The sequence below is a fragment of the Neopelma chrysocephalum genome, unplaced genomic scaffold (genome assembly GCF_003984885.1).
Source record: "Neopelma chrysocephalum unplaced genomic scaffold, ASM398488v2 Primary Assembly neopelma1_70, whole genome shotgun sequence".
In the NCBI taxonomy this organism is placed as follows: Eukaryota; Metazoa; Chordata; class Aves; order Passeriformes; family Pipridae; genus Neopelma; species Neopelma chrysocephalum.
Window position 1 is genome coordinate 1892093 of NW_020897730.1, and position 12623 is coordinate 1904715.

Here is a 12623-nt window from a genome sequence, read left to right on the forward strand (position 1 = left end):
TGAAGTGACAGAGATCTTTTCCTTTGCAGAAAACAGTCGCAATCAATCAAATCAAGTGGAACTTAAACTAAAGCAGTATTTATAGATATCTTAAAACAAGAAAGTAAAATAATTTTAGTGTTTCAAACTGTTACGATGGAATTAAAATAAGGAAAAAATACACGAAATCAATACCACCACCTGCATGATAGGGAGCTACTGCTGTAGTATTGACTTGAGGACATTCTTGCACTTTCTCTAAAAGTATATTTGATTTGCTGTAATCTCCTGCTGTTCTGATGGCATAGGAAAGCTAAATTCACTCTAGCAGGTATAGCCTAGCAAGTGCACCCTGACAGAAACACAAAATGTGGTCTGTGTATCCTTTATCTTTACAGTAGAATGTGTTTTTTGCTTGGTGGCAGCTTTCTCTTGAAGGCCTGGGAATCTGCGCAGATAGTTTATTCTTCTGAGATCAAAATGGTAACATAGAAATAGTGTGTGGACAAATTCAATTACTTTTTCTAATTTCCATTCACTGCCTGTGCAGTTTATTTATATTTCTCTTTACCAACCATGTTGTTCTTGTAAGTCACAAAAAAGACAAAGAAAAGGTCTTTAAATGTATATTTCTTTATACTTTTTGTCTTACACCCTCCATAAGGTTTCAATTACTATTCAGATCATCAGATCACATCTGTAGAATCCTCTTCCAAAGATAATATTACAACCACATGCAGTTACTTGCTAGAGGAACTTACTCATACTTCACTACTTCACTATAAAGTGACTGTACCGATATCTAGCTATATAAATTAGTGGCATGATTCCCCCACCCTATTTTCCATTAGGAAACTGTATAGTAGGTGTTACTGAACTTGGTAAAGGTTAGAAGTCACTTAGTTTATTAAAAGAAAAATATAAAATCCATGTATTTAAATTTTGTTGTAGTTAATCACTGTACTGTAATCTAAACACACCTTTCTTTACGATACTGTGCTGCAGAGGGCTTTTAATGCAATGAATTAGTAGGGTACTTAGTAGTGCTTTGGGGTTTTTTATCTGTTTGTTTGTTTTGTTATTTGTGATTTTTTTTTCTTTTCCCCTGGACACGTGGGAGTTAATAATTCTTTTTTTGTCTTTTTAGGGACCTTTGTCGCCAAGATAAAGCATGTGAATATTACTTAAGCATAGATGCAGATGTCGTGCTGACAAACCCAAAAACTTTAAGAATACTGATAGAACAGAACAGGTGTAGTACATCTCTTATTTTGTAGAATTTTCTTTTGGGTTGAAAGGATTCTCTGGGGCCTGTCCAGAGAAAATAAGATCCCCTCTGTTCTCACAGAGTTATATCCTCTTTGTTTGCCTGTGGTATTTCATTGCCATATTTCATAACAGGCTTGGAGACCAACAATTCACAAAGCATTTTGTACCTGTCAAGCAGCAATTCCTGATGTGAATTTCAAATGCTTCAGAGTTTGATATTTTCTTATTCAATATGTAATTTCACAGAAAGATAATTGCTCCGCTCGTAACTCGTCATGGGAAGCTTTGGTCCAATTTCTGGGGTGCTTTGAGCCCAGATGGCTACTATGCCCGATCAGAAGATTATGTTGACATTGTCCAAGGGAACAGAGTGTAAGTAGTTGTAAGCTAATTGTTAAAGTCAAGGCACCCAATATGGTTATTAGCAACATATTGCATGCAAATGTAAGAATATGGTATAATTCCTGAAGATCTTAGGTTAGTTGTATTGTTTTGCATTTTCGCTTTTATAGAAATACATTTATTTCCCATTCACAGCTTGGAAAAAAAAAAAGTGAAGTGCTTAACCTAATGAGCTGGTGTTAGTAGTGGACACAGTCATTACTAGTACTGATCTGTTTGTACCTGATTACTCTAGCAGTGCATAATACAGGAAAAGGCAGGACAAACAAATAGCAACCCCAAAACTGTGTCCCTGGAACCTCAACCAAAAGGAACGATTGTTGCATTCATCAAATGACTTTGTCATCTCTTTGGGACAAATGCTTAACCAGTGGGACAACTGTAATTTCTTTGTGTTTTTCATCCTGTATATTATGTCAGGTATATCTTAAGGAGCTCTTCAGCAATACTTTTGTCAAGGATAAACTTTTGAGTTTATCCTTCCTCTAAATGAATGTGATGTAAGTTGTTCCAAGCTTGACTTTCCCATGTGGTGATGCCTTTTCATTGCTCTGGAAGAACAGAAAGGTCAGAAACAGATTGACTGCTTTTTTTCAGTTGTACTGAAAGATGTGCTCGTGGTGCTGAGAGGGAGGAAATCTGCAGAGTGAGCATTCTGAAAGCAATGCTTTTGTGTTGATATTGGCCCAACTCACATAAATACACAGCCTGCTGTGGTCCATGGGTATTTGTGTGAGGAGGTCAGACCAGCTGTGTGAAGTCTCAGTGAAGTCTTTAAACTCATTTAAAAATCTGTTTTGGAGTTACTTTCTCCATCTGGCAGTGTAGAATAATATTTTAAGAGAGTTTGACTGATTGCTTTAACTATAGAAATATGAAGTACATTTCTAGTTAAAACTCCATAGAGAATTTGATCTCTCTATATTTTTATAACAATACTTCATAAAAATTGAATTACTGCCTACGCCTATGTTTGAGATGTCCAGATGTAGTTTTTCAAATGTCTTGGGAACCTTTCAGCTTCTTCTCCTTGCAAATTGCTTACTCTTGTCTGCAGATATGGAGATCCTGATTTAATAGAATAGGCAACAAATTAGTTTTCATAGCTTTAAACTATTTGTATGTGTTGGGTTTGTTTTTGTTTTTTTTTCAACAGAGGAGTATGGAATATCCCTTACATGGCTAATATATACTTAATTAAGGGACAAACTCTCAGATCAGAGATGAAGGAAAAGAACTACTTCATGCGTGATAAGTTGGATCCTGATATGGCACTCTGCAGGAATGCCAGGGAAATGGTAAGGTGTATCTATAACAGCTTGCTTTCAAATACACTCATGTCTTCGTGTCCTGCTGTACTTCACTGCTTTACTTGATTGATCTTGGATATTATATTTTAATTTTAATTTAAAGTACTGGCCAATTTTTGTGAGATAGAACACTTTTGGTTTATTTCTTTGAATTGTTGAGAACAGAGGTTTTTGTAAAGCCAGTGCACTGGTGCACTGACTGCATGATGGTTTCTAGTTAAATTCCCTGGAAATTTCTATTAAGGTTAAAATACCTTTCTCATTGGCGCAACCTCAACAGATGAAAGAGGGCTCAACTTCTCTGCTGTGTTTTGTTTAAAACTTACCAATGCATTTGGACCATCTCTTTTATGCACGTTTTTATACAGTGTGGAACTTGTAGCAGACTAAGTTGGAATATTTTGCAATTTTTTAAATCTAAGTAGATGTATATTTAAAATAATGGTGAGCAGCGTTATATGAGAAGCCTAAATCATTTATCAAATGGTCAGAATCTTCTTAAGGAGCATGAATTACTCATTAAGTTTTCTAGATAGATAAAAACTGGATCTGAAGTGTGTTACTTGCATTAAGCTGTAAGTACTGAGAGAAAACGTATTTGTACTGTAAAGTTATGAATATGTAAATCCACATTTCTACTGATATTTACACTAGTTTCAGCACAGAAACAAATAAGACCTAAACCAGACCTATTTCCAGACACTATAGCATTGAAAAATAATTTTGCTGAATTGAACAAGAAAAGTTGGCAAGTATTGATTTTTTTTATTCCCTCATAACAAGGCATGATCTCCTTTGTTTGTACTGATTCCTCAGAACGTTTCTGTCCAATCATGTTGTGTTCAAACCTTCTCAGCATCAGTTATTGCCAACTGATGTTGTGCTTTCCATGTGCTCATTAAACTAATCTGACTGGCTCCTCAGAAAATCGCTTTCTCTTTTCCTCTTTCTCAGTCTGGGCTGTAGGATGGTTTGGTATGTGCTTGTTTTTGTATTGGCAGCAGATAAGAAGGGGCTGGTGGAAACAGCTTGGACATGTGTATTGAGAGCTTTGCTTGGAGATGCATGTTATCTGTAAAGGCATATCAGCTATAAAGCAAAGGCTGCTATTTACCTGATGTAACTGTGGAAACCTACTCGCAGTCAAAAAAAGAGAAAGATTATGTATCAGAAAACTGATGTGATGATTCTCCTTCATTTTAGACTTTACAAAGGGAAAAAGACTCCCCTTCTTCGGAAACATTCCATATGCTCAGACCCCCAAAGGTTTTGCTTTATTTTTTTTATTAATGAGTTATTATTACATGCAGTATTATTCTACCACAGGAAGATAACTTCTCTTCTGTCCACTCACTCTAATGAAATACTGCTCTAACTTTCTCTTCAGTCTTCTAAGGTTCGAGTTTTTGCCAGGGACAGGTTCTTCATGACCAGCTCAGAGTATCTTAGAGAGGCTCATTGTTTCCCCAGGGAGGTTTCTCAGTGCTTCTGAGATCAAGGTGTGCTGGCGCTGTGCCTCTGTAGCTAAAATTGATTCAGCAGTCTTAGGAAGGAGTAAAGCTCTAATCATCCAGGTCTGCCAGGCCCCCTCAGTAATCACAATGTCAGTTTAAGCTGTATTTCTTGACCCAGGCCCTCCTTATTCTCCTTGCTGCAGCTATTTCATGATTTGGTAAGCGCCCAATGATTTTGGGCATGTTTAACATAATCATTATCTTTCTAACAGTTTAACTCTTTTTCAGACAAAAACGTAGACAGAAGTACAAAAATGCCCAAATGGTGGGCTGCAAATCCAAAAGTCACAAACATTTCAGAAATGAAGTTTTAGTCTGAAAAACTGTAAACTAAAAAAGTCCCACAGAACCTAAGTTTCTCTTTAAAAATACTATTTTCTACTACTATTTCTAATCAAGAGAGTTCTGTTAATATCTTCTGTTAATAGCTTGATAATAAAGCTGTATCTTACCACACTTCATATCTTGCACTTAATTACGTGACCAGACTTCAGAGTGCTCAGCTGTTTTGTATGCTGATCTGAATATTGTTGTATGCTGTATTTGCCAATATCTTTTTATTTCAGGCCAATTCACCAGACGGATCACGTAGTGAATACTCTGAAATAAGTTTCTTGTTCTGATTTTTCAAGAGCCTTTTGATTGTTAGCTTATTCTTTCAGTTTTTAATTGGAAACTAAACCCTAGATGTTGGTTTTCTTGTGTGAGCATTTTCAGTTTGAGAACAGATGCTTCCAGTGTGTCTGCTTAGGTTTTCTGGGAAACAAATCAATCATTTGCTTCTCTGTTTTTTCCTTTCTATAACTGTACATGGTTTTATGTTCTCAACAATGTATGTTTCAGTTTAATGTGTTTAGAAAATAATACAACCAAATGCTTGTAAAGAAAATATTATGAACAGTAGCTGGTGATTGGAGTCAAACATTTGAAAATTAGGATGCTAAATGATCAGCACATGTATAATATGTGTGTACAAGTGTGTGATATATTTTATGGAAGTGCAGTCATAAACAGACCTTTTTAAAACTTAGTATTTGCTAAGATGGACAGTTTTGCTAATGATGCTTTCTTTACTTGGTATAGGGTGTTTTCATGTACATTACCAACAGGCATGAATTTGGAAGACTTCTTTCTACAGCCAATTACAATACTTCCCACTACAACAATGACCTCTGGCAGATATTTGAAAATCCTGTGGTATGCATCTAATTATTGATGAAAGAGTTATTTTATTAAAAAAAAATAAAGGGCTTAGGTTTTAAAGACTTTACATGGAGAACATTTGTCTACTATGCACTAAATATTGATTATGTACTGAAAGGTGTTCTCTTCAACCCATCTAAGCAAATGACGATATAGCAGTAAGCTAACTGATGATGAGAGTAAGGAGTTGGAGACATGGCCCTGATGTAACAGGTTTCATGAGTTTTGACATGACAAGAACCAATTTTTTTATGGATATAAGAAATTGTTTAATTGTTTCAATGCTTTCAGTAGAGCAAATGAAGAGACGATAAATTATTTTTTGTCACTTGAATTTATTTGATTTGTTATAATGTTGTAAAATCATGTTTTTATAGGACTGGAAGGAAACTTATATAAATCCAAACTACTCAAAGATCTTCACTGATAATATAGTAGAACAGGTGGGTATAAGTAGTTTTCTAAAAATTTGTGGAACTGACTGATAATAAATTGGCATATAGTATCTGTTTCCTCACAAATGCTGTTTTGGTCTATGATTGAACAGTTTTTTTTATGTTTTGGGTCAGAACTGAATGTTTGCCATGACGGTCCATTTGATCCAAGCTTCTTGCTTTCATGCAGCTGATCTGGACAGAGCACTTGTGTTGGATGATGAGTTCTGTGACAATTAGGGACTTTGCCTCCTTAAGAAGCTGTGATAAATTGTTTTTGTGTTTAAAACAATGTTAAGTTTTAAACTGTTCCTCATAATAGCTTGTAATGTAGAAGATCAGGGTTGTTATTTAGAGCCATAAGGCACAGAATGAGTGGGTACACTGACACACCTGTTAATGCTGGGTCATGGCTTACGAGGTAGATCGTACTTTCTGCTTTTGTGAGAATGTATTTGGGGATCAAGTTTTTAAATTTTATTTTGTTTGTAGCCCTGTCCAGATGTGTTTTGGTTTCCCATATTTTCTGACGCTGCCTGTGACGAACTGGTAGAGGAAATGGAACATTTTGGACAATGGTCTGGTGGAAAACACCAAGTAAGTGTCAGCCGATATAAACATGACCTGAATGAGTGAGTACCTTTACAATAGTGAGTCACAGTGTACTGCAACAAAAAATATCCCAAGAATCCTGTATGTATTGCAAATGACCTGAAACCTCTGCTTTGTGGTGTAAAATGCTTAGTTTTGTCTAGCATGTAGTTTCTTGTTCAGTAGATTTAGAGATATTCTTCAATTAACCTTGTGGTGGGTTGACCCTGGCTGGACACCAGGCATCCACCAGAGCCACTCTATCACTGCCCTCCTCAGCTGTACAGGGGAGAGAAAATACAGCGAAAGGCTCATGAGTTAAGGACAGTAAAAGATCACTCATCAACTGCCCTCACAGGCAGAACAGACTCAACTTGAGGAGATTAGTTTGCTTCCTACTCTGATTTGATTGATAATATAATGAGCAACAAAACCACATCTTAAAATCACCTTCTCCCCACTCCTCCCTCCCAGGCTTAAATGTAGTCCTTATTTTCTCTACCTCCTCCTCCCCAGCAACTAATGTGGAATGGGAAAATGGGAGATTGTGGTCATCACACGTTGTCTCCTGCCACTCCTTGCTCCTCAAGGGGAGGACTTGCACACTTCCTCTGCTCCAGTGTGGGTCCTTTCCATGGGGTGCAGCCCTTCAGGAACAGTCTGCTCCAGTGTGGGATCCCTGTAGTGTCACAGGTCCTGCTAGAACCCTGCTCCAGCACAGACTTCCCATGGGGTCACAGCTTTCCTTGGGCATCCACCTGCTCTGACATGGGGTCCTCCAGGGGCTGCAGGTGGATCTCTGCTCCACCTTGGACCTCTGTGGGCTACAGGGGCACAGCTGCCTCACCATGGTCTGCACCACTGGCTGCAGGGAAATCTCTGGAGCACCTCCTCCCCTTCCTTCTGCACTGACCCTGCTGTCTGCAGGGGTTTTTCTCTCACATATTCTCACTCCCCTCTCCAGCTGCGATTTCTGTTGCACTGGTTTTTTTCCTCCCCTTTCTTAAAGACGTGACCATCGCACAGGTGCTGTCTCTGACACCATTGGGCTTGTCCTTGGCCTGCTGTGGGTCTGTCTTGGAGGCAGCTGATATTGGCCCTCTCAGATGTAAGGGAAGCTTCCAGCAGCTTCTCACAAAGGCCACCCCTGTAGCCCCCCTGCTACCAAAACTGCCACGTATACCCAATGCAAACCTTGAATTAGCAAATTAGACACTAACAGTAGTGCAGTTTCTGTAGTAGTTACCTGACAGTTACCTCAGGCTGATTTTTGGATAGCTGTTGATAACTGTTCCACAAGTTCTGCTAATTTACCGCCTAAGTACTAATTCGTCAAATTCATCCCCCTAAGGGGGGATATTCTGGGGTATTGTGTCAGTGTTTTCAGAAAATTCAAGCTATTTATTAACTACCACTAAAATCAGAGGATTTTATTTGTCTAATTCACAGATGTGGTACCATGGAAATGAGAAAAATTGTAGTCACAATTTTACTGAAGGTAGGAGCCTCCAGAAAGGATTTTACCGTACTTTTATATTCAAAATATTTCAGTGTTTTTTGCCATGTCAAGTTGAGGCCTGTACTCTCTTAATCTGATACAACTTCAGTTCCATCTGCAACTCAATAAATAAAACCATTACCCCAAGAAGCCCTCTTACTTATAGGCAACACATCCAAATATTTACTCATACTTTAAAAAACTTCCAGTTTTTGCTCATTAACATCTCAGGATTTTTCTTTGACAGTTAGCTGTGGACTTTGCTATACAGCAACCTCACATATGCTCACTGAAGTATTGCTTTGTTGCAGTTCTGTGATTCTGTAGATTTCAAATAAATATTTGTAGAAATGCCAGGAACATTCCATGTTTGTATTTCATGGCTGTTTGCGTTGTTTTCATTAGGACAGCCGTATTTCTGGAGGTTATGAAAATGTCCCAACTGATGATATTCATATGAAGCAAATTGGATTTGATAATGAATGGCTGCATTTCATAAGGGAGTTCATTGCACCAGTAACGCTGAAAGTGTTTGCTGGCTATTATACCAAGGTATGGGATTAAAACTTTTGCAGATAATTACTCCATGGCATGACTAAATTTAAGAATTTTATTGAATTACCCTATTTGGTTTTGTTGGGGAGTTTATACATGGCATAGCAGTAGTTATAAACAAATGTTGTTCTTTTTTTTTTTTTTAACTAAACTTGAAAAAATCCCAAGAATCCTGTATGTGACTTGGCAGTTCACAACTTGAAGTCTGACGGTATATTTTATTTCAGGGGTATGCTTTACTGAATTTTGTTGTGAAATACAGCCCTGACAGACAACGGTCACTCAGACCTCATCATGATTCCTCTACATTCACGATCAACATCGCTCTCAACAAAGTAGGAGAGGACTTTCAAGTAAGTTGACAACTTACCAACTTAAAAAATGTTGTCCTTTGAGTGTCCAATATTACTTTCAAACTAGAGCCCCAATGCATAGTCTTAGAGACCAAGATGAAAAGGAAAAGATGCACATCACAAATTGGGATATATAATGCCTTAGTGTTTTTTGACAAGTACTAAATTTGCTGAATTGCAGGATTCAGAATTGTTGGTGCAGTCAGACTGAATTGATCAAACTGGTTTCAGATGATGAGAGAGAAGGGGTTTAAAGAAAAACTTTGGAGATGTTAACCATTTCATTTTTAACATTTCTGAATTGCTTCATTCCTTTTCAGGTTTAAATAGGGCCAAGTTGACTCAAATGGCTTTTTTTCTGTAGAATTTTTTTAATGGTTCTCTTTTAGATCAGCTGCAGAATGAAAATTTTCAACTCTTTTACCTGTTTAGTTTTTTTCTGAGCTAAATTATTTCCTGCTCTGATATTGATTCAAATAAAACAGTCCCCAGAGCATAGAGCTAGGCAGGGCAGTGGCAGTAATATCCAACATTGACTAGCAGAGAAGCTTAACCTATTGTGTTTATAAGCCTGTGTCATCCATAGTCCTTAAAACCCATAAATGTGCTTGCCACACTTACTACTCTAGAAAGCACACCTTCAGTTTGAAAGCAGCAGCCAGATTAATTCATTTAAGATTTGTTTAAATGCTATCCTGGTTAGGGGTGCAGTCCTGAAACAAGGGCTGTGAACATGATTTGCTTCTCTCTGGTATAATTTACAGTAAAGTTATTGAAGGTGTTTGTCAGAGTTGCTGCTTGAATGAGTTGTTATCCAGCAAATGCTAAAGCAAAGAAGGGGAAAATCTTTGATTGCAGATGCATGTGTGTTGTGTAATGCTCTAAAGATGGTGTCATTTAAATAACCTTGGGATAGTAAAAGAAAAAAATTAACAGCCTATTAATAATAGTAAAAAATTTGAAGTCATGGATGTATACAAATGGACTTACTTTACTAAAACATAGGATAAATATTTAGGGTTTTATTTGGTTTGTGTTTTTACTACAGGGAGGTGGATGTAAATTTATTAGGTACAACTGCTCCATTGAGTCTCCCAGGAAAGGATGGAGTTTCATGCACCCGGGAAGACTTACGCATTTACATGAAGGACTTCCTATCTTGAATGGCACAAGATACATTGCAGTATCATTTATTGATCCTTAATTTTATTTTTTTTTTGCCCTCTTCAACAGCAGTGTTCTTTACACAAACATTTATTTATAGATTTCTTCTGGAAGATGGTGATAAAAGAAACTTTAAGTTCCTGTACCTATGCAACAAAGGTACTTCGGGGTAAAAGAATGAAAAACAGAAAATGTTCTGATATTGTTGAAGATTGCTTGATATCTGCTCTGAGCCTTCAGTCACAAATAAACATGTCCTGCATGTTTTTCCATTCTGCTGACCTAAAGAGTAGGTAAGGAGAGAAAATGGAAAAGCATAGTGAATCCATTTCTTCGTTGAAAAAAAAAAAACAAACCCAAACAACTCTAGATACAAAATCATCGGAAAAAATTGTTGTGGTTTTCATTCAGTAAAGTGACACAGCTAAAGTTTGTGTGGTCTGTATATTTGGTACCAAGCAATGAAAAATCGCAACATAAAAACAAAATTAAGTGCATCTTGTTTACAGTTGTTTCGGATAAGCAATAATTGCATATGCCGGTGTATACTGAAGGGAAAATATCCCGTAGCCTGTTTCCTTAATTCATTTTCAATACTGTAATGTACACCTTCAGAAGAAAAAATAAATTAATTGCAGAGATAGAACAAGGATTAAATCATTTATCCAAGGAAAAAATGGTTTATCATTTGTTTTTGAGAACTCATCCTGTTGAAATCTTACTTTTCTTCAGCAAGTGACCTTCATTTAAAGTGAGTTATTTTTCTAAGTGTGTAATTGCACCCAATTGATACTGGAAATTTGATGTTTATTTTCAGAATGCTGGTAAATTGTAATAATAGGATGTTTTCTAGAGATAATTTTCTACTCTTAAAATTACTTGAATTTTGTATCAGGAAGATGAAATGGTGACAGTCTCTCTTTAAAGCTAAGGGTCTTAACTTGACATTTATTTTAAAGAAATTGGTTTAAGATATTCCTACTGTATCTACTGTTTGTAATTTAAAGAAACTTGAAGCTGTCTCAAAGTCTACCGTGCCAAAATGCACAATATGTTGGAAAAACTTGTGAAAAATAAAGGGTAATTTTAAATTAATGTAACAGCTGTTACTTGACTGTATTAGATAGTTTCTTTGCATTTGCCATTGTTTTACAGAAACTAGACTTACTGACAAGTATTTTCTAACAATCTGTAGATACATTTAGATGGGAGGTTTCTCTAAGTGTAGGGTTTTGGTTTATTTACTACTGAAATTATTTCTTATGTGTGTTGGTGCCTGTGTACCAAGCCTTGCATTACATTTTCAGGCCGACCCCAGCAGGAGTGAAAATTCTTGGTTTTGTTTTTATATAGAGGCTATTTGATGATCTAAACAGTATTCGCTTTTTACCTGTGAATCTTTGAAGAAGCTTTATATCACATTTCCCAGACAGAAACTTTATTTGCAGCTGACAGGACTGGGAGAGGGTTTCAAAGATTTTTCTTTTACATGTCTGCTTATTTCCATGCTCTGCATTTTTCTGTACTTAAAGTTATGCTGAAGCAAATACATCAAAGTGAGGTAACCTCAAAAATGTATTAAAATGGGCTGGCTTGAAAAGGAATGGCTTTTGATGGGAAATTCTTTGCTTTCTTTTAATTTCTCTTTACACTGTCAACTTTTCTTCTTTTCAGGCTAATATTTGGAGATTGATATCTCTCAACTTTATTTCCAGGCATGGAACAGCTGTCTTCGTGTCTCTCTCTCTCTCTTGCCTGTGCTTAGGCAAGCCTTACAGATAACAAAATCTTCAAGCCTTCAGAATGAAAGCAGCCTTTGTTAATCATCTTTTTCTGAGAATTTGCCTGTGATCTCTTAAGCTGACTTAGAATGATATTTCTACCACTGGATCAGTTACAGTCAGTTTACTGTTATGAGGAACTTCCTTGGAAAAACCTCACAAAAATACAATCCTGTAACACAGGGAGTTCTTTTGCAGATTCCCCCCCAACTTCTGTTTTAATTATGTATTTTATATTCTTGGTCACATTTTATTTTTTTAATGCATATTTTCCCCTCAAACATATGAATGGCTTTACTTACTTTTAAATTTTTGTTTGCAACTGTTAATTCACTCTTGTCACGTAGTGACACATAATGCTGTGTTTACTGTGCTGCACATTTGTTGGAAGGGAAAATGTGTTTACCATGCTCAATTTACTAAGATTCTCACTTATTTTTTCTTTTAATGAAGTATTTGCAAAAGCTCACAGCTGCCTTTCAGGTGGACAGCAACAGGTATGGAAGTGTTCTCATTAACTTCTTAGGAGCTTACATATGCCAGGAAAAGAAGTTTATTCTGAACAGTTCA

At 36.6% G+C, this 12623-nt stretch overlaps 1 protein-coding gene across 2 annotated transcripts in view; it reads left to right on the forward strand.

Moving 5' to 3' along the window:
• The window catches only part of PLOD2 (procollagen-lysine,2-oxoglutarate 5-dioxygenase 2), a 52024-nt gene extending 40374 nt beyond the window's left edge, over window positions 1-11650 (forward strand). The window contains exons 11-20 of one of the 2 annotated variants that reach the window (XM_027686119.1): window positions 1127-1231; window positions 1495-1620; window positions 2807-2948; window positions 4164-4226; window positions 5558-5671; window positions 6055-6120; window positions 6604-6708; window positions 8606-8752; window positions 8983-9108; window positions 10157-11650. In XM_027686119.1, the coding sequence (XP_027541920.1) occupies window positions 1127-1231; window positions 1495-1620; window positions 2807-2948; window positions 4164-4226; window positions 5558-5671; window positions 6055-6120; window positions 6604-6708; window positions 8606-8752; window positions 8983-9108; window positions 10157-10312 (1150 nt within the window). In that variant the 3' untranslated portion in view covers window positions 10313-11650. The remainder of the gene's footprint in view (window positions 1-1126; window positions 1232-1494; window positions 1621-2806; window positions 2949-4163; window positions 4227-5557; window positions 5672-6054; window positions 6121-6603; window positions 6709-8605; window positions 8753-8982; window positions 9109-10156) is intronic. The other variant, XM_027686118.1, reaches the window with a different exon arrangement.
• Window positions 11651-12623: the final 973 nt, after the last annotated feature.